Consider the following 24,431-nt stretch of genomic DNA (forward strand, 5'->3'; position numbering starts at 1 on the left):
GTACCCCGTTCCTGCCTTCTCCCCATACCCCCTGACTCCGCTATCCTTAAGAGCTCTATCTAGCTCTCTCTTGAATGCATTCAGAGAATTGGCCTCCACTGCCTTCTGAGGCAGAGAATTCCACAGATTCACAACTCTCTGACTGAAAAAGTTTTTCCACATCTCCGTTCTAAATGGCCTACCCCTTGTTCTGGACTCCCCCAACATTGGGAATATGTTTCCTGCCTCTAACGTGTCCAACCCCTTAATAATCTTATACGTTTCGATAAGATCTCCTCTCAACATTACACGCAACTCACCACAACACATCCCTCTAGTGCGGGTAATTATCCAGCAATTATTCATTAAATTAGTCATTGGTAATTATTAATTAAAAGAGAATGTGTCACCACATCCAAACCCAAATTAAATTGGATTTCTTAAATTTACTTTGATCCAAATAAAGTTTTAAATTGAAGTGTAAGTAATGAAGTGCAAAATCCAGCTTAGATCTACAGGTAAAGATGAAGCTGTTATTTTGAAAGTGAGTCAGGCAGTATCTGTGGAGAACATGGATAGGTGACGTTTCACAGAGTGCTGGAGTAACTCAGCGGGTCAGGCAGCATCTGTGGAGAACATGGATATGTGTTCAAAACCAATCTCTCAAATTGTAAGAAGTTATGAGAAAACCATAAACACATTTTCATGGAATTCTTTGCCACAGACGGCTGTGGAGGCCACAAGTCAGTGGATATTTTTAAGGCAGAGATAGATAGATTCTTGATTAGTGCGGGTGTCAGGGGTTATGGGGAGAAGGCAGGAGAATGGGGTTAGGAGGGAGAGATAGATCAGCCATGATTGAATGGTGGAGTAGACTTGATGGGCCAAATGGCCTAATTCTGCTCCTATCACTGATGGTCTGATGGTCCATTGCTGGAGTGATGAGTGGTGGTGAGTGGTGGTGAGTGCTGGTGAGAGGTGGTGAGTGGTGGTGAGTGGTGGTGAGCGGTGGTGAGTGGTGGTGAGCAGTAAGTGGTGGTGAGCGGTGGTGAGCGGTGGTGAGTGGTGGTGAGCAGTAGGTGGTGGTGAGCGGTGGTGAGCGGTGGTGAGTGGTGGTGAGCAGTGGTGAGCGGTGGTGAGCAGTGGTGAGCAGTAAGCAGTCAGTTCCCACGCTGATGTGTCACTTACCGGGTTTCTGGTACCAGCCGAATGGGTGGAGGAGAGGGGCTTGGCCGGTGGGTTCACAAGGCAGGGATCGCCAGCTGCCGGCTCCATCACCACAGGACTGCACCCCCAGACCACTGAGGGTCCGGCACGTCACCCCCACATCTGCCGGCCGTCAGAGAGCAAGAGTTAGTGCAGAAATCCCTGCCTCCCTGTGACCAGCGCTACCCAACACACTCACGCACGTACACACACGCACGCACACGCACACACATAGCGCACTCGCACACGCACATGCATGTACGTACACATGCACACACATGCACACACATGCACACATACACGTACGTACACATGCACGCACACGCACGTACGTACACACACACACGCACACATTCACATGCACAAGCAGTCACATGCACACACAGACGCGCACACACGTGTTTCTAGCAGATATTCCTCACTAATACCCATCACTTTTCTACTTAACCAAACAATCAACCGGTTTACCTGGAACGCGCTGCCAGGGGTGGGGGTGGGGGCAGATATGATAGTGGTGTTTACGAGGGTTTTGGACAGGCACATGGATATGCAAGGAATGGAGGGATATGGGTCATGTGCAGGCAGATAAGAGTTGGTCTTGGCGTCATGTTCAGCACGGACACTATGGGCCGAAGGGCCTGTCCCTGTGTGTACTGTTCTATGTTCTGTGTTGTATGTACCATCTACAAACTACATGTTACAAACTGTGAAGCTTTTCACTGTACCTCAGTACACGTGACAATAAACTAAACTGAAAACTGGTCTCCCCGTGACCATGTGGGCTTTCTCCGGGTGCTCCGGTTTCCTCCCACACTCCAACGACGTGCAGGTTTGCAGGTTAATTGGCTTGGTGTAAATGTAAAAATTGGCCCTAGTGTGTGTAGGATAGTGTTAGTGTGGGGGATCGCTGGGCGGTGTGGGCTCGGTGGTAGTGTTAGTGTGCGGGGATCGCTGGGCGGTGTGGGCTCGGTGGTAGTGTTAGTGTGCGGGGATCGCTGGGCGGTGTGGGCTCGGTGGTAGTGTTAGTGTGCGGGGATCGCTGGGCGGTGTGGGCTCGGTGGTAGTGTTAGTGTGCGGGGATCGCTGGGCGGTGTGGGCTCGGTGGTAGTGTTAGTGTGCGGGGATCGCTAGGCGGTGTGGGCTCGGTGGTAGTGTTAGTGTGCGGGGATCGCTGGGCGGTGTGGGCTCGGTGGTAGTGTTAGTGTGCGGGGATCGCTGGGCGGTGTGGGCTCGGTGGGCTGAAGGGCCTGTTTCTGCGCTGTATCTCTAAACTAAACTCATTAGTTCCCACGCTGTACTGATCTTCATTCTATGTACCATCTACACACTGCTCCCATTAGAGTTAGATAGAGCTCTAGGGGCTAGTGGAATCAAGGGATATGGGGAGAAGGCAGGCACGGGTTACTGATTGTGGATGATCAGCCATGATCACAATGAATGGTGGTGCTGGCTCGAAGGGCCAAATGGCCTCCTCCTACATCTATGTTTCTATTAGTTCAGTCACTGTTCTACACTCTACACGTGAGGAACACACTGCTCCCATGAGCTCACTGCTGGACCATGTTACTTGGTGCCTGTAGTTCACTGTTCTACACTCTACACGTCAGGTACTATCTACACACTGCTCCACTAGTTCCTGCACTGTTCTACACTCTACACGTCAGGTGCACATTGCTCCATGAGCTCACTGCTGGACCATGTTACCTGGAGCCAGTAGTTCTTGCAGAAACCCAAAGCCTTTGCAGCAAGGATCTTCATCACAGCGACGCTCACACTCCAGGAACCTTCAGTGGGCAGAAGGTCAATAACACAGAACATCAGGTTCAGGCCGTATTTGGAATATTGTGAGCAATATTGGGCCCCGTATCTGAGGAAGGATGTGCCGGCGCTGGAGAGGGTCCAGAGGAGGTTTACAAGAACGGTCCCAGGAATGAGTGGGTTAACATATGATGAGCGTTTGTCAAACAACGCTGCAAACAACATTCACCTCACGGACCATTAATCTCCCAATGTCAGAGATGCTGCCTGACCCGCTGAGTTACTCCACCTTTATCTGTCTACCCGTGAGCCAAATTACTTGACAAAACTACAAGAATTTTACAAGAATGATCCCAGGAATGAGTGGGTTAACCTGTGATGAGCGTTTGTGGGCACTGGGCCTGTACTCGCTGGAGTTTAGAAGGATGAGGGGGGACCTCATTGAAACGTACAGAATAGTGAGCGGCCTGGATAGAGTGGATGTGGAGAGGATGTTTCCACTAGTGGGAGAGTCTAGGACCAGAGGGCACAGCCTCAGAATTAAAGGACGTTCCTTTAGGAAGGAGATGAGGAGGAATTTCTTTAGTCAGAGGGTGGTGAATCTGTGGGATTCTTTGCCACAGACGGCTGTGGAGGCCACAAGTCAGTGGATATATTTAAGGCAGAGATAGATAGATTCTTGATCAGTGCGGGTGTCAGGGGTTATGGGGAGAAGGCAGGAGAATGGGGTTAGGAGGGAGAGATAGATCAGCCATGATTGAATGGTGGAGTAGACTCGATGGGCCAAATGGCCTAATTCTGCTCCTATCCCTTATGAACATGTCTGTGAAAGTGCCTGATGTCTGAGACTGTGAGATGTTTACAAAGCAAGATAAACTGGGGCAGGAAAACAGGACTAGCGTGAGATGGTGGTAGGGTTGCCAACTTCCTCACTCCCAAACACGAGATGTCCCGGCTAATACGGGACAGTTGGCAACCCTAGATGGTGGAGAGGTTTCAAGCAGGAGATGAGATACCAGGGGCAGGTCATGGTGTAAGGGAGAGACCAAAGTAACCACTCACCCAGCTTGGAGCCCTCTTGCAGTCACGTCCACTGAGCTCCTGATGGAAGTTCCCCACAGCTGATGGAAGGGTAGGCGGGTGTAGAAACTCTTCACGCTGCCTTGCAGTACATCTGTGGCACAGAACACACCGGTCAAACCACTAACCACGGGCACCAGCCCCTTCCAACGGGCCCTGCTCCTGGCCACAGGTATCCACGGGCCCTGCTCCTGGTCACAGATATCCATGGGCCCTGCTCCTGGCCACAGATATCCATGGGCCCTGTCCCTTCCAACGGGCCCTGCTCCTGGTCACAGATATCCATGGGCCCTGCTCCTGGTCACAGATATCCATGGGCCCTGCTCCTTCCAGCAGGCCCTGCTCCTGGCCACAGATACCCACGGGCCCTGCTCCTGGTCACAGATACCCATGGGCCCTGCCCCTTCCAGCAGGCCCTGCTCCTGGTCACAGATACCCACGGGCCCTGCTCCTGGCCACAGATATCCATGGGCCCTGCCCCTTCCAGCAGGCCCTGCTCCTGGCCACAGATACCCACGGGCCCTGCTCCTGGTCACAGATACCCATGGGCCCTGCTCCTGGTCACAGATATCCACGGGCCCTGCTCCTGATCACAGATACCCATGGGCCCTGCCCCTTCCAGCAGGCCCTGCTCCTGGTCACAGATATCCATGGGCCCTGCCCCTTCCAGCAGGCCCTGCTCCTGGCCACAGATACCCACGGGCCCTGCTCCTGGTCACAGATACCCATGGGCCCTGCTCCTGGTCACAGATATCCACGGGCCCTGCTCCTGGTCACAGATACCCATGGGCCCTGCCCCTTCCAGTGGGCCCTGCTCCTGGCCGCAGACGGCTCCCATCACGGTTAGTGTAGTGTAGATTAGTTTAGAGATACTGCGCAGAAACAGGCCCTTCGGCCCACTGAGTCCGCACTGCCCAGCGATCCCCACACATTATGTAATCATAGCTGTTATCAACAACTGAACCGTCCCACCACAACCAGAGAGCAGTGCTGAACTACTATCTACCTCATTGGTGACCCTCGGACTATCCTTGATCGGACTTTACTGGCTTTGCCTTGCACTAAACGTTATTCCCTTATCATGTATCTATCTGTACACTGTGGACGGCTCGATTGTAATCATGTGTTGTCCTTCTGCTGACTGGTTAGCGCGCAACACAAGCTTCTCATTGTACCTCGGTCACATAGAAACTTAGAAAATATGTGCAGGAGGCCATTCATTGTGATCACGGCTGATCATCCACAATCAATACCCCGTACCTGCCTTACAATAGACAATAGACAATAGACAATAGGTGCAGGAGTAGGCCATTCAGCCCTTCGAGCCAGCACCGCCATTCAATGCGATCATGGCTGATCACTATCAATCAGTACCCCGTTCCTGCCTTCTCCCCATACCCCCTCACTCCGCTATCCTTAAGAGCTCTATCCAGCTCTCTCTTGAAAGCATCCAACGAACTGGCCTCCACTGCCTTCTGAGGCAGAGAATTCCACACCTTCACCACCCTCTGACTGAAAAAGTTCTTCCTCATCTCCGTTCTAAATGGCCTACCCCTTATTCTCAAACTGTGGCCCCTTGTTCTGGACTCCCCCAACATTGGGAACATGTTATCTGCCTCTAATGTGTCCAATCCCCTAATTATCTTATATGTTTCAATAAGATCCCCCCTCATCCTTCTAAATTCCAGTGTATACAAGCCCAAACGCTCCAGCCTTTCAACATACGACAGTCCCGCCATTCCGGGAATTAATCTAGTGAACCTACGCTGCACGCCCTCCATAGCAAGAATATCCTTCCTCAAATTTGGAGACCAAAACTGCACACAGTACTCCAGGTGCGGTCTCACCAGGGCCCGGTACAACTGTAGAAGGACCTCTTTGCTCCTATACTCAACTCCTCTTGTTACGAAGGCCAACATTCCATTGGCTTTCTTCACTGCCTGCTGAACCTGCATGCTTCCTTTCATTGACTGATGCACTAGGACACCCAGATCTCGTTGAACCCCCCCTCCTCCTAACTTGACACCATTCAGATAATAATCTGCCTTTCTATTCTTACTTCCAAAGTGAATAACCTCACACTTATCTACATTAAACTGCATCTGCCATGTATCCGCCCACTCACACAACCTGTCCAGGTCACCCTGCAGCCTTATTGCATCTTCCTCACAATTCACACTACCCCCCAACTTAGTATCATCTGCAAATTTGCTAATGGTACTTTTAATCCCTTCGTCTAAGTCATTAATGTATATCGTAAATAGCTGGGGTCCCAGCACCGAACCTTGCGGTACCCCACTGGTCACTGCCTGCCATTCCGAAAGGGACCCATTTATCCCCACTCTTTGCTTTCTGTCTGTTAACCAATTTTCTATCCATGTCAGTACCCTACCCCCAATACCATGTGCCCTAATTTTGCCCACTAATCTCCTATGTGGGACCTTGTCGAAGGCTTTCTGAAAGTCGAGGTACACCACATCCACTGACTCTCCCTTGTCAATTTTCCTTCTCCCCATATCCCTTGATTCCACTAGCCCCTAGAGCTCTATCTAACTCTCTCTTAAATCCATCCAGTGAATTGGCCTCCACTGCCCTCTGTGGCAGAGAATTCCACACATTCACAACTCTCTGGGTGGAAACGTGTTTCCTCGCCTCAGTTTTAAATGGCCTCCCCTTTATTCTTGGACTGTGGCCCCTGGATCTGGACAGGTGACAAACGCAGTGATGGTTGAGTGGGCTGGAGTCTGGCACTGTCCTGGACACTGTGGGACCTGTCTGTCACCTGTGTGTGTGTGAGCATGATGATCATCGCTCGTTAGTCAACGTCAGCTGTCAGTGCCCGCACCTTGACTTAAATGACAACCACAGAGAGGTCCTCATCTCCCACTATCCCACTGGAGACCCTCGGACACTCCACCTACCCCACTGGAGACCCTCGGACACTCCACCTACCCCACTGGAGACCCTCGAACACTCCACCTGCCCCACTGGAGACCCTCGAACACTCCACCTACCCCACTGGAGACCCTCGGACACTCACTACCCCACTGGAGACCCTCGGACAATCTAACCCCCCCACTGGAGACCCTCGAACACTCCACCTGCCCCACTGGAGACCCTCGAACACTCCACCTACCCCACTGGAGACCCTCGGACATTCCACCTACCCCACTGGAGACCCTCGAACACTCCACCTGCCCCACTGGAGACCCTCAGACACTCCACCTACCCCACTGGAGACCCTCGAACACTCCACCTACCCCACTGGAGACCCTCGAACACTCACTACCCCACTACAGACCCTCAGACACTCCCAACCCCCCACTGGAGACCCTCAGACACTCCACCTACCCCACTGGAGACCCTCGAACACTCCACCTACCCCACTGGAGACCCTCGGACACTCCACCTGCCCCACTGGAGACCCTCGAACACTCCACCTGCCCCACTGGAGACCCTCGAACACTCCACCTACCCCACTACAGACCCTCAGACACTCCCAACCCCCCCACTGGAGACCCTCGAACACTCCACCTGCCCCACTGGAGACCCTCGGACACTCCACCTACCCCACTGGAGACCCTCGAACACTCCACCTGCCCCACTGGAGACCCTCAGACACTCCACCTACCCCACTGGAGACCCTCGAACACTCCACCTACCCCACTGGAGACCCTCGAACACTCCACCTACCCCACTGGAGACCCTCGAACACTCACTACCCCACTACAGACCCTCAGACACTCCCAACCCCCCACTGGAGACCCTCGGACACTCCCAACCCCCCCACTGGAGACCCTCGAACACTCCACCTGCCCCACTGGAGACCCTCGGACACTCCACCTACCCCACTGGAGACCCTCGAACACTCCACCTGCCCCACTGGAGACCCTCAGACACTCCACCTACCCCACTGGAGACCCTCGAACACTCCACCTACCCCACTGGAGACCCTCGAACACTCCACCTACCCCACTGGAGACCCTCGAACACTCACTACCCCACTACAGACCCTCAGACACTCCCAACCCCCCACTGGAGACCCTCGGACACTCCACCTACCCCACTGGAGACCCTCGGACACTCCACCTGCCCCACTGGAGACCTTCAGACACACCACCTACCCCACTACAGACCCTCAGACACTCCCAACCCCCCACTGGAGACCCTCAGACACTCCACCTGCCCCACTGGAGACCCTCAGACACTCCACCTGCCCCACTGGAGACCCTCGGACACTCCACCTGCCCCACTGGAGACCCTCGAACACTCCACCTGCCCCACTGGAGACCCTCGGACACTACACCTGCCCCACTGGAGACCCTCGGACACTCCACCTACCCCACTGGAGACCCTCGGACACTCCACCTACCCCACTGGAGACCCTCAGACACTCCACCTGCCCCACTGGAGACCCTCAGACACTCCACCTGCCCCACTGGAGACCCTCGGACACTCCACCTGCCCCACTGGAGACCCTCGGACACTACACCTGCCCCACTGGAGACCCTCGGACACTCCACCTACCCCACTGGAGACCCTCGGACACTCCACCTACCCCACTGGAGACCCTCGGACACTCCACCTACCCCACTGGAGACCCTCGGACACTACACCTGCCCCACTGGAGACCCTCGGATACAACAACCCCTCCCACTGGAGACCCTCGGACAATCTTTAGTCAGAATGTACTGGACGTTCTCTCTCTGCTGTCGTTCCCATGCCCACCAGGACCTGGCCACGAGATTCCTTCTCATTCTGTTACTGCTGAGCTGGAGCTTTCACTTCCCACTGTGCTTGGATGAGGAAATACACAGATAGAAACATGGAACTGCAGATGCTGAAGACATACACAGAGTGCTGGAGTAACTCAGCGGGTCAGGCAGCATCTGTGGGGAACATGGATAGGTGACGTTTGGAGCGCTGGAGGATGAGGGGAGATCTTATAGAGGTGTATAAAATCATGGGAGGACTAGATCGGGTAGATGCACAGAGTCTCTTTCCCAGAGTTGGGGAATCGAGGACAAGAGGACATAGGTTGAAGGTGAAGGGGGAAAGGTTTAATAGGAATCTAAGGGGTAACTTTTTCACACAGAGGGTGGTGGGTGTATGGAACAAGCTGCCAGAGGAGGTGGTTGAGGCTGGGACTATCTCATTGTTTAAGAAACAGTTAGACAGGTACATGGATAGGACAGGTTTGGAGGGATATGGACCAAGCGCAGGCAGGTGGGACTAGTGTAGATGGGGCATTGTTGGTCGGTGTGGGCAGGTGGGACTAGTGTAGCTGGGACATTGTTGGCCGGTGTGGGCAGGTGGGACTAGTGTAGCTGGGACATTGTTGGCCGGTGTGGGCAGGTGGGACTAGTGTAGATGGGGCATTGTTGGCCGGTGTGGGTAGGTGGGACTAGTGTAGATGGGGCATTGTTGGCCGGTGTGGGCAGGTGGGACTAGTGTAGCTGGGACATTGTTGGCCGGTGTGGGCAGGTGGGACTAGTGTAGCTGGGGCATTGTTGGCCGGTGTGGGCAGGTGGGACTAGTGTAGCTGGGGCATTGTTGGCCGGTGTGGGCAGGTGGGACTAGTGTAGCTGGGACATTGTTGGTCAGTGTGGGCAGGTGGGACTAGTGTAGCTGGGACATTGTTGGCTGGTGTGGGCAGGTGGGACTAGTGTAGCTGGGACATTGTTGGCCGGTGTGGGCAGGTGGGACTAGTGTAGCTGGGACATTGTTGGCCGGTGTGGGCAGGTGGGACTAGTGTAGCTGGGACATTGTTGGCCGGTGTGGGCAGGTGGGACTAGTGTAGCTGGGAAATTGTTGGCCGGTGTGGGCAGGTGGGACTAGTGTAGCTGGGACATTGTTGGCCGGTGTGGGCAGGTGGGACTAGTGTAGCTGGGACATTGTTGGCCGGTGTGGGCGAGGCCTCTCCCTCAGGCTCTCTCCTTCAACCCATTTCAGTTCATTTGTACATCCTGCCAATTAGTAAGCTTTGGATTTTGGAATTACGAGCCACAGACCCAAACCATTAGTTTCCCAAACAGCAGAGTTGGGTATCGTTAAACTGGAGCCAGTTTGATGCCAATCTGGCTCTAGGTTCCTTTCATCTGCGGTTTTATGATTTTACTCGTTATTTCTCTGTCTGTGGGCGATTAGATTAATGGATCAAGTCACATTGGAGAGGATGGAGAGGCAGGAAGGTCAGAGTGGAGACAGCCTGGGGTCAACTGTGCATCATCCAAACATCAACGGCTTTCAATTCTCCGCTCACAGAGCAGCAACAAAGCTCACAGGACCACGTATAAAACATGAAAGGACTGGACAAGCTCGAGGCAGGAAACATGTTCTCAATGTTGGGGGAGTCCAGATCCAGGGGCCACAGTCTAAGAATAAAGGGGAAGCCATTTAAAACTGAGGTGAGAAGAAACCTTTTCACCCAGAGAGTTGTGAATCTGTGGAATTCTCTGCCACAGAGGGCAGTGGGAGGCCAATTCACGGGATGGATTTAAAAGAGAGTTAGATAGAGTTCTAGTGGAATCAAGGGATATGGGGAGAAGGCAGGCATGGGTTACTGATTGTGGATGATCAGCCTTGATCACAATGAATGGCAGTGCTGGCTCGAAGGGCCAAATGGCCTCCTCCTGCACCTATTTAAAAAAGAGAAAAAAAAGAAAACCCTTGACAGCCGATCTAATCAAGAATCTATCTATCTCTGCCTTAAAAATATCCACTGACTTGTGGCCTCCACAGCCTTCTGTGGCAAAGAATCCCACAGATTCACCACCCTCTGACTAAAGAAATTCCTCCTCATCTCCTCCCTAAAGGAACGTCCTTTAATTCTGAGGCTGTGCCCTCTGGTCCTAAACTCTCCCACTAGTGGAAACATCCTCTCCACATCCACTCTATCCAGGCCGCTCACTATTCTGTACGTTTCAATGAGGTCCCCCCTCATCCTTCTAAACCAGCGAGTACAGGCCCAGTGCCCACAAACGCTCATCACAGGTTAACCCACTCATTGCTGGGATCATTCCTGTAAAATTCTTGTAGTTTTGTCAAGTAATTTGTTAGCAGAAGCGTGCCTCCCATTGGCTCACGGGTAGACAGATAAAGGTGGAGTAACTCAGCGGGTCAGGCAGCATCTCTGACATTGGGAGATTAATGGTCCGTGAGGTAAATGTTGTTTGCAGCGTTTCATCCTCTCAGCTCATCTTAATAATGGTCAGAAAATGGCTGCGGTCTCACTAGGGCCCTGTACAACTGCAGAAGGACCTCCTTGCTCCTCTACTCAAATCCTCTCGCAATGAAGACCAACATTCCATTGGCTTTCTTCACTGCCTGCTGTACCTGCATGCTTCCTTTCAGTGACTGGTGTACACGCACACCCAGGTCTCGTTGCACTTCCCCTTCTCCTAATCTGACACCATTGAGATAATGATCTGCCTTCCTGTTCTTGTCACCAAAGTGGATAACCTCACACTTATCCACACTTTAAACTGCATCTGCCATGCATCCGCCCACTCACACAACCTGTCCAAGTCACCCTGCAACCTCATAGCATCCTCCTCACAGTTCACACTACCACCCAGCTTTGTGTCATCTATCACACATTATGGGGAGAAGGCAGGAGAATGGGGTTAGGAGGGAAAGATAGATCAGCCATGATTGAATGGCGGAGTGGACTTGATGGGCTGAATGGCCTAATTCTGCTCCTGTCACTAATGACCTTATGAACACTATTATTCCCCTTTGCTTTACCTATTGTACTTGAGTTTGACTTGATTGTATTTATGTTTAGTAATATCTGACCTGTTTGGATCACAAGCTGAACAAAGTAAATTGCCATCATGCAGCTATCTCTCTCTACAAGGAAGCAGACAATGGACTGGGCTGATCACAAACAAAATCAAAATGCTTGTCTGAAGAAGGGTCTCGACTCGAAACGGCACCCATTACTTCATTCCACAGATGCTGCCTGACCCGCTGAGTTACTCCAGCACTCTGTGAAACGTCACCTATCCATGTTCTCCACAGATGCTGCCTGACCCGCTGAGTTACTCCAGCACTCTGTGAAACGTCACCTATCCATGTTCTCCACAGATGCTGCCTGACCCGCTGAGTTACTCCAGCACTCTGTGATTACTTCGAGCTGTCTTGTCACTTCCTCAGTGGAAATGGCAGCACATCTGCATCGGCTTTTGTGGAAAGACTGGAGCAGGTGAGCGTGAGTTGCGACTGTGATTTCACAGCTAACGTGTTACGAAACTGCCCAGTCCATCTCTTCCCCATTCATGCATAGTATTAGTCCAGCAACGATGTCCTACTTTGGTCACTATCTCTCTCTCAAGCTAAGCACTGGCCTGTGCAGTGTGTACAGAGCACAGCTTCTGTACAATGGGAAATGTAATACTTGTCAGTGTCTTCAGTGCATGTGGCCGTCTGATTTACACATAAACTCATTGTAGGTCTGCTGCAGCTTCTGTGGACCCAGGCACTAACCTCTGATGCAGCATCGCGTGTCTCACCTTTCCTCCTGTACACCAGGTGTGGCAGCTCAGGTAGGCTCAGCGTGCAGGTGACCACAGGTGAGGCAGGGTCAGGGGTTGGCTGGCACAGCTGTGTGTCTGGGTACAGCACACACTCGTACTGTAGTTCCCCAACGTCCTGGAACGCCACCACTCGGCAGAAACCCTCCTCACTGCAACCTGCAGCACCGAGAGAGAGGGGGAGAGGGAAGGGGAGGGGGAGAGGGGGAGAGGGGGGGAGAGGGGGGAGACAGGGGGAGAGAGGGGGAGAGGGAAGGGGAGGGGAGAGGGGGAGAGAGGGGGAGAGGGGAAGAGGGGGAGAGGGGAAGAGGGGGAGAGGGAAGGGGAGGGGGAGAGGGGGAGAGGGGGAGAGGGGGAGAGGGGGGGAGAGGGGAAGAGGGGGAGAGAGGGGAGAGAGAGGGGGAGACAGAGAGAGAGAGAGAGAGAGAGAGAGGGGTCAGACACGAAACACAGCACCGTGTGGACCCACCCCCACCAACGGCAGCATCACCCTCACTCCCTCACACAGGAGCAGTGATGGAGACACACGACATCCCCCAACACACAGACACAGACACAGAGACACAGTGTGCGTGTGCGTGTACATGTGTGTGCGTGTCTGTGTGTGTGTGCGTGCATGTGTGCGTGCGTGCATGCATGCGTGTGTGTGTATGTGTGTGCGTGTGTGTGTGTGTGTGTGTGTGTGTGTGTGTGTGTGTGTGTGTGTGAGTACATGTGTGTGTATGTGTGAGTGTGTGTATATACACACACACTGACCGTTTTTTCCTGGTTTATTATATTCCATATTGTGTTGTGCTGCATGTCAGAATGTCAGTGTGTATCTGGGACACACGTATGGCAATAGGCCGCTGGTTATACTCACGCTGCAGACACCACAGCTCAGCCTGGGTGCGGGGAAAGTGATGCTTGAACAACTGGAAGTGTTGGCTGGCAACGGACAGGTTCTGATCCACGCGGACAAACGCGGACTCCAGACGGGAGAACAGCTCTCTGGTGCTTTCTGCTCAACACACAACACAAGGTTTCAATGTAGACACAAGGAACTGCAGGTGCATGTTTACAAAAGAAGACACAGAGTGCTGGAGTAACTCAGCGGGTCAGGCAGCATCTGTGGAGAACATGGATACGTGTAAACCCATCGCCTCCAGTATTCACCTGGGAATAACCCACGGAACATAGACCAGGACAGCACAGGAACAGGCCCTTCGGCCCACAGTGTCCGTGCTGAACATGATGTCAAGATAAACTACTCCCCTCTGCCTGAACATGATCCATGTCCCTCCATTCCCTGCATATCCATGTGCCTGTCCAAAAGCCTCTTCAACACCACTATCGTATCTGCCCCACCCCCACCACTGGCAGCACGTTCCAGGCCCCCACCCCTCTCTGTGTAAAAACCTGCCCCACACATCTCCTGTAAACTTTGCCCCTCTCACCTTCAAGCTGTGCCCTCTAGTCTGTATAAGATTAAATACACGAGTTTTGATTTTTTGTAAACTCTTGTTTTTAACCTCTCTAAAATTTAAAACAGGAGTTTCCCATTTTTAGCGAGTTTAGAAGTTTTTAGTTATTAGTTTATTAAATTAGAAGTTGATTAGTCACAAAATCAAAACAGAAGCCATCTTTAGTCAGAGGATGGTGAATCTGTGGAATTCTTTGCCACAGACGGCTGTGGAGGCCACAAGTCAGTGGATATTTCTAAAGCAGAGATAGATTGATTCCTGATTAGTGCGGGTGTCAGGGGTTATGGGGAGAAGGCAGGAGAATGGGGTTAGGAGGGAGAGATAGATCAGCCATGATTGCATGGCGGAGTAGACTTGATGGGCCGAATGGTCTAATTCTGATGGAAAAACACAGTTTGATAAATGATTGTCACTTTGAGACGTGTCAAGGAACCGCGTGCGTTGTCTACGTGTACCGCGCTGGTCACACGTATCCACGCTGGTCACACGTACCGCGTTGTCCACACGTACCGCGTTGTCCACACGTACCGCGCTGGTCACACGTACCGCGCTGGTCACACGTACCGCGCTGGTCACACGTACCACGCTGGTCACACGTACCGCGCTGGTCACACATACCGCGTTGTCCACATGTACCGCGCTGGTCACACGTACCGCGCTGGTCACACGTACCGGGCAGGTTGGGGGGCTGCTGGTCCTGTGGAGAGATGTCACCGCACTCGGCAGTGGACCCCAGCCGGGTGTTCATGTCCGAATCTGAAAACCATTTACAACAATAATTACACTTCAAATATCTTGGGCAAACCAGCTTGTTGGAACAAGTGCAGGTGAGGAGTGCAGGTGAGAAACACAGGTGAGGAGTGCAGGTGAGGAGTGCAGGTGAGGTGTGCAGGTGAGGAGTGCAGGTGAGGAGTGCAGGTGAGGAGTGCAGGTGAGGAGTGCAGGTGAGGAGTGCAGGTGAGGAGTACAGGTGAGAAACACAGGTGATAAACACAGGTGAGGAGTGCAGGTGAGGAGTGCAGGTGAGGAGTGCAGGTGAGGAGTACAGGTGAGGAGTACAGGTGAGGAGTACAGGTGAGGAGTGCATCGCTGCACAGCAAGAACCTTTCAACAACGTTGCTCCATTGTAGACTGGCATCTAATCCTTGTTACAGGTGTCAGGGGTTATGGGGAGAAGGCAGGAGAATGGGGTCAGGAGGGAGAGATAGATCAGCCGTGTTTGGATGGCGTAGACGATGGGCCGAATGGCCTAATTCAGCTGCTATCACTTGTGATCTTGTGACCAGTAACGTTGCTCTTCCTGTTTTACGAGGATCACGAGCTCTTCGTTTCTGGGCTTGTGTGAGTTGGGGGTCAATGAGCCTGAAGGTTCAGAGCTTAGTGGGACCATGTCTGGTGTTCAGTGGAGAACATTAATCTATCTTGTTATTCACTGTGTCACAAATATTTACATTCTGGACCAAAAGACATTCAGATTGGTCACCAACACATTCTCCATGGTCTGCATGAGGAACAGGACTAATTAGCCGAGATACTGGATTTCATATGGAGTTATAGAGTGATACAGTGTGGAAACAGGCCCTTCAGCCCAACTTGCCCACACTGGCCAACATGTCCCATCTACACTAGTCCCACCTGCCAGATTAGGCCCATATCCCTCCAAACCCGTCCAATCCATGTACCTGTCTAAATGTTTTTTAAATGTTGCTATCGTCCCTGTCTCAACTACCTCCTCCGGCAGCTCGTTCCATACACCCACCAGCCTCTGTGTGGAAGAGTTGCCCCTCAGGTTCCTATTAAATCTTTCCCCTCTCACCTTAAACCTATGTCCTCTGATTCTCGTTTCCCCTACTCTGGGTAAAAGACTCTGTGCATTCACACTGTGCATTCAGTCTGTGCATTCACTGTGCATTCACTGTGTGCATTCACTGTGTGCATTCACTGTGTGCATTCACTGTGCATTCATGCTGTGCATTCACTGTGCATTCACACTGTGCATTCACACTGTGCATTCACTGTGTGCATTCACTGTGTTCATTCACTGTGCATTCACTGTGCATTCACTGTGTGCATTCACTGTGCATTCACTGTGTGCATTCACTGTGTGCATTCACGCTGTGCATTCACTGTGTGCATTCATGCTGTGCATTCACTGTGCATTCACTGTGTGCATTCACGCTGTGCATTCACTGTGCATTCACTGTGTGCATTCACGCTGTGCATTCACGCTGTGCATTCACGCTGTGCATTCACGCTGTGCATTCACGCTGTGCATTCACACTGTGCATTCACTGTGCATTCACTGTGTGCATTCACTGTGCATTCACTGTGTGCATTCACGTTCTGCATTCACGTTCTGCATTCACTGTGCATTCACTGTGTGCATTCACGCTGTGCATTCACTGTGCATTCACTGTGTGCATTCACTGTGTGCATTCACTGTGTGCATTCACTGTGTGCATTCACTGTGTGCATTCACTGTGTGCATTCACTGTGTGCATTCACTGTGTGCATTCACTGTGTGCATTCACTGTGTGCATTCACTGTGTGCATTCACTGTGTGCATTCACGTTCTGCATTCACTGTGTGCATTCACTGTGTGCATTCACTGTGTGCATTCACTGTGTGCATTCACTGTGTGCATTCACTGTGTGCATTCACTGTGTGCATTCACTGTGTGCATTCACTGTGTGCATTCACTGTGTGCATTCACTGTGTGCATTCACGCTGTGCATTCACTGTGTGCATTCACGCTGTGCATTCACTGTGTGCATTCACGTTCTGCATTCTCAACATCAGTTTTAATAAATATTGTGGGTGCAGCGGGTAGAGCTGCTGCCTCACAGCGCCGGAGACCCGGGTTCCATCCCGACTACGGGTGCTGTCTGTACGGAGTTTGTACGTTCTCCCCGTGACCTGCGTGGGTTTTCTCTGAGATCTCCGGTTTCCTCCCACACTCCAAAGTTGTTTAGGTTTGTAGGTTAATTGGCTTGGTCTAATTGTCCCTAGTGTGTGTAGGATAGCGTGAGTGTGCGGGAGTCGCTGGTCAGTGTGGACTTGGTGGGCCGAAGGGCTGTTTCGGTGTTGTGTCTCGAAACTAAATTAACTGCAAGCCTTTTGGACATGGTGCTGGGAGACACTCACAAGATAAGCCATGCACATCCCACACGAAGGTTCATGTGGGAGTCCCACCCTTTCCCAAGGAGGCAAGCACAGATATAGAGAGGCAATGGAATAAAACTCCTCTGTAGTTTAGTTTAGATTATTGTATAGGTATAGTGAACAGGGTCTTGGGGTAAAGGTGCCTGAGAACATGGTGGGATCTTGTCAAAGTGTGTTGGAGTTCAGAGAGAAGGCAGCAGGTGGGTGTAAACATCCACTCAGAAAGAACAGACACGGTAAAGATCAGACACAGAGTGCTGGAGTAACTCAGCGGGTCAGGCAGCATCTGTGGAGAACATGGATAGGTGACGTTTCACAGAGTGCTGGAGTAACTCAGCGGGTCAGGCAGCATCTGTGGAGAACATGGATAGGTGACGTTTCACAGAGACACGGGTGAGGGATGATTCTACGACAGGCGTAGGGACATCAGCAGTAAAGGTTGGACATGGACAGTGGAAGGTGAACCTCACCCTGCCAGAGGTAAACGTGCTGGAAGGTGTTGAACGACCTCTGGATTTCTTCCTTCGTGTCCGCTGTCAGGTCGGTCGAGTATTCAGCTTCCACAAAACCTTTTGCCAGGAACGCGTAAGCTGTACGAGGAAACCAGCCATTAGGGAGGGCATCGAGTGACCAAAACATCCGGCTTAACACGGCTCCATCATCATAACAATAACAATATTAATAGTAAAAATGATAATAACAATGATAGCCACAAAGTGCTGGAGTAACTCAGCGGGGCAGGCAGCATCTCTGGAGAGAAGGAATGGGTGATGTTTCGGGTCAAGACCCTTCTTCAGACTGATTACAAAAAATGCTGGAGTAACACACCGGGTCAAAAGCATTCCTTCACTCCACAGATGCTGCCTGACCCGCTGAGTTACTCCAACACTCTGTGAAACGTCACCTATCCATGTTCTCCACAGATGCTGCCTGACCCGCTGAGTTACTCCAACACTCTGTGAAACGTCACGTATCCATGTTCTCCACAGATGCTGCCTGACCCGCTGAGTTACTCCAGCATTTTCTGTCTACCTTCGATTTATACCAGCATCTGCAGTTCTTTTCCTACACAATAGTAATAATGATAAAAATAATAATGATGATAATAAGTGATCACAAACATGATCTTGGACAATTGGCTCGTTGGAATGTTCTACATGAGATGAAGACGGCAGAATTCTTTCTGTGTTCAGAGTTTGACCAACAACAAGGACCAGTCTCACCCCGGCCACTCCCTCTTCTCCCCTCTCCCATCACGAAAAAGGTACAGAAGTGTGAAAACGCACACCTCCAGGTTCAGGGGCAGTTTCTTCCCGGCTGTTATCAGGCAACTGAACCATCCCACCACAACCAGAGAGCAGTGCTGAACTACTATCTACCTCATTGGTGACCCTCGGACTATCTTTGATCGGGCTTTATCTTGCACTAAACGTGCTCCCTTTATCCTGTATCTGTGGACGGCTCGATTGTAATCATGTCTGGCTAAAAGACTCATGATTTTATAAACCTCTGTAAGATCATCCTTCAGTCTCCTGCGCTCCAAGGAATAATAGAGTCCTAGCCTGCCCCAACCTCTCCCACAGACCTCAAGTCCGGGAAACATCCTCATAAGTCTTGTCTGCACTCTTTCCAGCTGAACATCATCCTTCCCACAGCAGGATGACCAAACCTGAACACAATCCTCCAAATGTGGCCTCACCAACGTCTTGTAACATAACGTCTTGTCTGAAGAAGGGTCTTGACCAGAAACGTCACCCATTCCTTCTCTCCACAGATGCTGCCTGTCCCGCTGAGTTACTCCAGCTTTTTGTGTCTATCTTCTTGTAACATCCTTCCTTGACGAAGGTTAATGTACCAAAAGCTTTCTGGATCACCCTGTCTACCTGTGACGCCACTTTCTGGGAACTGTGTACCTGCGCTCCTAGATCCCTCTGCTCTACAACACTCCCTGTCTACCTGAGAACTGTGTACCTGCGCTCCTAGATCCCTCTGCTCTACAACACTCCCTGTCTACCTGAGAACTGTGTACCTGTGCTCCTAGATCCCTCTGCTCTACAACACTCCCTGTCTACCTGAGAACTGTGTACCTGCGCTCCTAGATCCCTCTGCTCTACAACACTCCCTGTCTACCTGAGAACTGTGTACCTGCGCTCCTAGATCCCTCTCATATCTTCACAATAATTGATCATCAAATATGAAACCTCTTCAATGCACAAACTGAGACTGAGGCCAAGAATTCCAGAGAGAACTATCCTTGGATGTTTATAAAATCTCAGGGTAGTGACAAACATTTGTTTAATTGGCTGTCAGTAAATGTTCCAAACATTAAGCAGGTCTTATTGCTAATATAAATCCAGTAAATCTCATGGATTGTTGCCATTCTTTGGGAAGGGGTTACAAGTGCACAGTTTGCACCAATGTGCACAGACGTGCGGGTTTGCAAGTTAATTAGCTTCGTTAAAAAATGTAAATTGTCCCCTGTGTATAAGTGCTGTAAGGCCGCTGGTCGGTGGAGACTCGGTGGGCCGAAGGGCCTGCTTTCAGTTTCCATTTATTTAATCCAACATCTGCAGTTTAATGGTTGTCCATTGGCATCCTGTAGTTGTAGCCAAGCATTGTGGAGTACGTAATGCTGAGGACAGAACTCTGCCAACTTTGTTCACTTACTGCCGCTGAACTCCAGCCCTCCAAAGTTGAAGGTGAAGGTCTTCTTCTCTGCATTGGACGCCACTCCTCTACAAACTCCGTCTCCAGATGTGGAATCGGTCCGAGTGTCCGCAATGTTACAGAGCAGCACATCTGGGAAGCTGACCAGTCCGCAGAGGAAGATGCCTGAAACAAACCACAGCTTAGAGCCCAGGGTGTCCTGTGGCCAACTTCACAACTCCATAACGCATCGGACCACGAGGGCCTTAACGCTTTCAGTTTAACATCTCTGTCATTATAAGTCACAGTGTCAGTATTACAGTATAGCAAAGGGGATTACAGAGGCATGAGGCAGGAGCTGGCCAGATTTGACTGGAAGGAGGCCCTAGCAGGGAAGACGGTGGAACAGCAATGGCAGGTATTCCTGGGAATAATGCAGAAGTTGCAGGATCAATTTATCCCAAAGAGGAGGAAAGACTCTAAGGGGAGTAAGAGACACCTGTGGCTGACAAGGGAAGTCAAGGACAGCATAAATATAAAAGAGAAGAAGTATAACATAGCAAAGAAGAGTGGGAAGCCAGAGGATTGGGACTCTTTTAAAGAGCAACAGAAGATGACTAAAAAGGCAATACGGGGAGAAAAGATGAGGTACGAGGGTAAACTGGCCAATAATATAAAGGAGGATAGTAAAAGCTATTTTAGGTACGTGAAGAGGAAAAAAATAGTCAAGGCAAATGTGGGTCCCTTGAAGACAGAAGCAGGGGAATTTATTACGGGGAACAAAGAAATGGCAGATGAGTTGAACCGGTACTTTGGATCTGTCTTCACTAAGGAAGATACAAACAATCTCCCAGATGTTCTAGTGGCCAGAGATCCTAGGGTGACAGAGGAACTGGAGGAAATCCACATTAGGCAGGAAATGGTGTTGGGTAGACTGATGGGACTGAAGGCTGAAAAACCCCCAGGGCCTGATGGTCTGCATCCCAGAGTACTTAAGGAGGTGGCGCTAGAAATTGTGGACGCATTGGTGATCATTTTCCAATGTTCTATAGATTCAGGATCAGTTCCTGTGGATTGGAGGGTAGCTAATGTTGTCCCACTTTTTAAGAAAGGAGGGAGAGAGAAAACGGGAAATTATAGACCAGTTAGTCTGACATCAGTGGTGGGGAAGATGCTGGAGTCAATTGTAAAAGACGAAATTGCGGAGCATTTGGATAGTAGTAACAGGATCGTTCCGAGTCAGCATGGATTTACGAAGGGGAAATCATGCTTGACTAATCTTCTAGAATTCTTTGAGGATGTAACTAGGAAAATTGACAGGGGAGAGCCGGTGGATGTGGTGTACCTCGACTTTCAGAAAGCTTTCGACACGGTTCCACATAGGAGATTAGTGGGCAAAATTAGAGCACATGGTATTGTGGGTAGGGTACTGACATGGATAGAAAATTGGTTGACAGACAGAAAGCAAAGAGTGGGGATAAATGGGTCCCTTTCAGAATGGCAGGCAGTGACTAGGGGGGTACCGCAAGGTTCGGTGCTGGGACCGCAGCTATTTACAATATACATTAATGATTTAGATGAAGGGAATAATAGTAGCATTAGCAAATTTGCAGATGATACAAAGCTGGGTGCTGGTGTGAACTGTGAGGAAGATGCTATGAGGTTGCAGGGTGAAGTTATCCACTTTGGTGGTAAGAATAGGAAGGCAGAGTATTATCTGAATGGTGTCAAGTAAGGAAAAGGGGACGTACAACGAGATTTGGGTGTCCTAGTGAATCAGTCACTGAAAGGAAGCATGCAGGTACAGCAGGCAGTGAAGAAAGCCAATGGAATGTTGGCCTTCATAACAAGAGGAGTTGAGTATAGGAGCAAAGAGGTCCTTCTGCCGTTGTACAGGGCCCTAGTGAGACCGCACCTGGAGTACTGTGTGCAGTTTTGGTCTCCAAATTTGAGGAAGGATATTCTTGCTATTGAGGGCGTGCAGCGTAGGTTTACTAGGTTAATTCCCGGGATGGCGGGACTGTCATATGTTGAAAGACTGGAGCGACTAGGCTTGTATACACTGGAATTTAGAAGGATGAGAGGGGATCTTATCGAAACGTATAAGATTATTAAGGGGTTGGACACGTTAGAGGCAGGAAACATGTTCCTAATGTTGGGGGAGTCCAGAAACCGGTGTTTCCGTGTTGTGATGCATGGTTCCGTGTTGTGACGCGTTTCTGTGTTGTGACAGATGTTTCCGTGTTGTGACGCATGTTTCCGTGTAGTGACGCGTGTTTCCGTGTTGTGACGCGTGTTTCCGTGTTGTGACGCGTGTTTCCGTGTTGTGTCGCGTGTTTCCGTGTTGTGGCGCGTGTTTCCGTGTTGTGGCGCGTGTTTCCGTGTTGTGACGCGTGTTTCCGTGTTGTGGCGCGTGTTTCCGTGTTGTGGCGCGTGTTTCCGTGTTGTGACGCGTGTTTCCGTGTTGTGACGCGTGTTTCCGTGTTGTGACGCGTGTTTCCGTGTGGTATTACTTTCTGTGATGTGGCAGTAGCAATGATTATTTTCCAAAGGGCCGTGTGTGATGTTGGGGTACTGGGGTACTCTCCCTCTGTGTGTGATGTTGGGGTACTCTCTCCCTGAGTGTGATGTTGGGTGTGTGATGTTGGGGTACTCTCCCCTGTGTGTGATGTTGGGGTACTCTCTCCCTGTGTGTGATGTTGGGGTACTCTCTCCCTGTGTGTGATGTTGGGGTACTCTCTCCCTGTGTGTGATGTTGGGGTACTCTCTCCCCTGTGTGTGATGTTGGGGTACTCTCTCCCTGTGTGTGATGTTGGGGTACTCTCTCCCCTGTGTGTGATGTTGGGGTACTCTCTCCCTGTGTGTGATGTTGGGGTACTCTCTCCCTGTGTGTGATGTTGGGGTACACTCTCCCTGTGTGTGATGTTGGGTATGTGATGTTGGGGTACTCTACCTCTGTGTGTGATGTTGGGGTACTGGGGTACTCTCTCCCTGTGTGTGATGTTGGGTGTGTGATGTTGGGGTACTCTACCCCTGTGTGTGATGTTGGGGTACTGAGGTACTCTACCCCTGTGTGTGATGTTGGGGTACTCTACCCCTGTGTGTGATGTTGGGGTACTGGGGTACTCTCCCCTGTGTGTGATGTTGGGGTACTCTCTCCCTGTGTGTGATGTTGGGGTACTCTCTCCCTGTGTGTGATGTTGGGGTACTCTCTCCCTGTGTGTGATGTTGGGGTACACTCTACCTGTGTGTGATGTTGGGTATGTGATGTTGGGGTACTCTACCCCTGTGTGTGATGTTGGGGTACTGGGGTACTCTCTCCCTGTGTGTGATGTTGGGTGTGTGATGTTGGGGTACTCTACCCCTGTGTGTGATGTTGGGGTACTGAGGTACTCTACCCCTGTGTGTGATGTTGGGGTACTCTACCCCTGTGTGTGATGTTGGGGTACTGGGGTACTCTCCCCCTGTGTGTGATGTTGGGGTACTGGGGTACTCTCCCCCTGTGTGTGATGTTGGAGTACTGGGGTACTCTCTCCCTGTGTGTGATGTTGGGGTACTCTACCTTTGCTGAGTCTCAGGTGGCTGAGCAAGAACCCATGGCAGCACGGCTGGGCCTGGCAACTCTGTCGGCAGAGGTTGAACATGTCGGTCAGGCTGGATCCGTCAGCAGTGGTAGCCAGAGTCTGGTACACCCCCGTACCCACGTTCCTGTAGTCTGTCCGGGCCAGGCCCCTGTGGAATGACCTGGTGGACTCGTCAGCTGGAGCGAGGCGAGGACAGAAAGTGATTGAACCTTCAGTCAAGAGGCTACAGCTCCATCTGCCAACTCTCCAATAACACTGGCCAATAAAAGCTCTCCCCTCACCCCCGGCTTGTTTGGTTCAAAGTTTTTATTGAAAAATAGCATTCATGTTTTTGCATTTCTGTTGACCAACAGAGCCCTGTGGTCCAGAGACTATGGGCATGCTTTCCACTTGTGTTTTGTACCAATGTCTTGTCGTGTTCTTACAATCTCTATCCTGCAGGATTTATAACGTATGTTTCAGTGTGTTGTCAAGGTCTATGTGCCTCTGGATCTACTGCTGCGAGACGTTCATTGTACCTGTACCTCACCTGTACCTGTACCTCACCTGTACCTGTACCTGTGCATGTGACCATAAACCCCACCAAAGTGACTTAAGATTACAACAGAACAAACATAACTCTTGTAAATTCATTCAACCCATGGTCTTCTGTCTAAAGAAAGGTTCCGACCCAAAATGTCACCTATCCATGTTCTCCACAGATGCTGCCTGACCCGCTGTTACTCCAGCACTCTGTGTCTATCTTTGGTTTAAACCAGCACCTGCAGTTCCTTCGTACATAACACCTGTCTGCTTTACAGGAAGCAACACTGACGGGACCATCCTCGATGTCGAGGCAATGGGTTCAAGGAGCCACCATGGTGGTCTCCTGCAGGAAAGTGTGGTCCGAAATCCAGAGCAGATATCCCTTGTGTACACAACAGTCCTGACACTAACAGATTTTAGTTGAGTTTAGTTTAGAGATACAGCGCGGAAAAAGGCCCTTCGGCCCACCGGGTCCACGCCGACCAGCGATCCCC

At 51.1% G+C, this 24,431-nt stretch overlaps 1 protein-coding gene across 1 annotated transcript in view; it reads right to left on the minus strand.

Moving 5' to 3' along the window:
• The window catches only part of tg (thyroglobulin), a 179,016-nt gene that overhangs the window by 91,211 nt on the left and 63,374 nt on the right, over nucleotides 1-24,431 (minus strand). The window contains exons 20-28 of the mRNA XM_078398459.1: nucleotides 23,391-23,588; nucleotides 19,850-20,014; nucleotides 17,653-17,772; nucleotides 14,693-14,776; nucleotides 13,420-13,557; nucleotides 12,537-12,716; nucleotides 4,006-4,117; nucleotides 2,890-2,969; nucleotides 1,168-1,308 (exon numbers count right to left, since the gene is read on the minus strand). Of these exons, the coding sequence (XP_078254585.1) occupies nucleotides 1,168-1,308; nucleotides 2,890-2,969; nucleotides 4,006-4,117; nucleotides 12,537-12,716; nucleotides 13,420-13,557; nucleotides 14,693-14,776; nucleotides 17,653-17,772; nucleotides 19,850-20,014; nucleotides 23,391-23,588 (1,218 nt within the window). The remainder of the gene's footprint in view (nucleotides 1-1,167; nucleotides 1,309-2,889; nucleotides 2,970-4,005; nucleotides 4,118-12,536; nucleotides 12,717-13,419; nucleotides 13,558-14,692; nucleotides 14,777-17,652; nucleotides 17,773-19,849; nucleotides 20,015-23,390; nucleotides 23,589-24,431) is intronic.

Source organism: Rhinoraja longicauda, chromosome 4 (genome assembly GCF_053455715.1).
Source record: "Rhinoraja longicauda isolate Sanriku21f chromosome 4, sRhiLon1.1, whole genome shotgun sequence".
Lineage (NCBI taxonomy): Eukaryota > Metazoa > Chordata > Chondrichthyes > Rajiformes > Arhynchobatidae > Rhinoraja > Rhinoraja longicauda.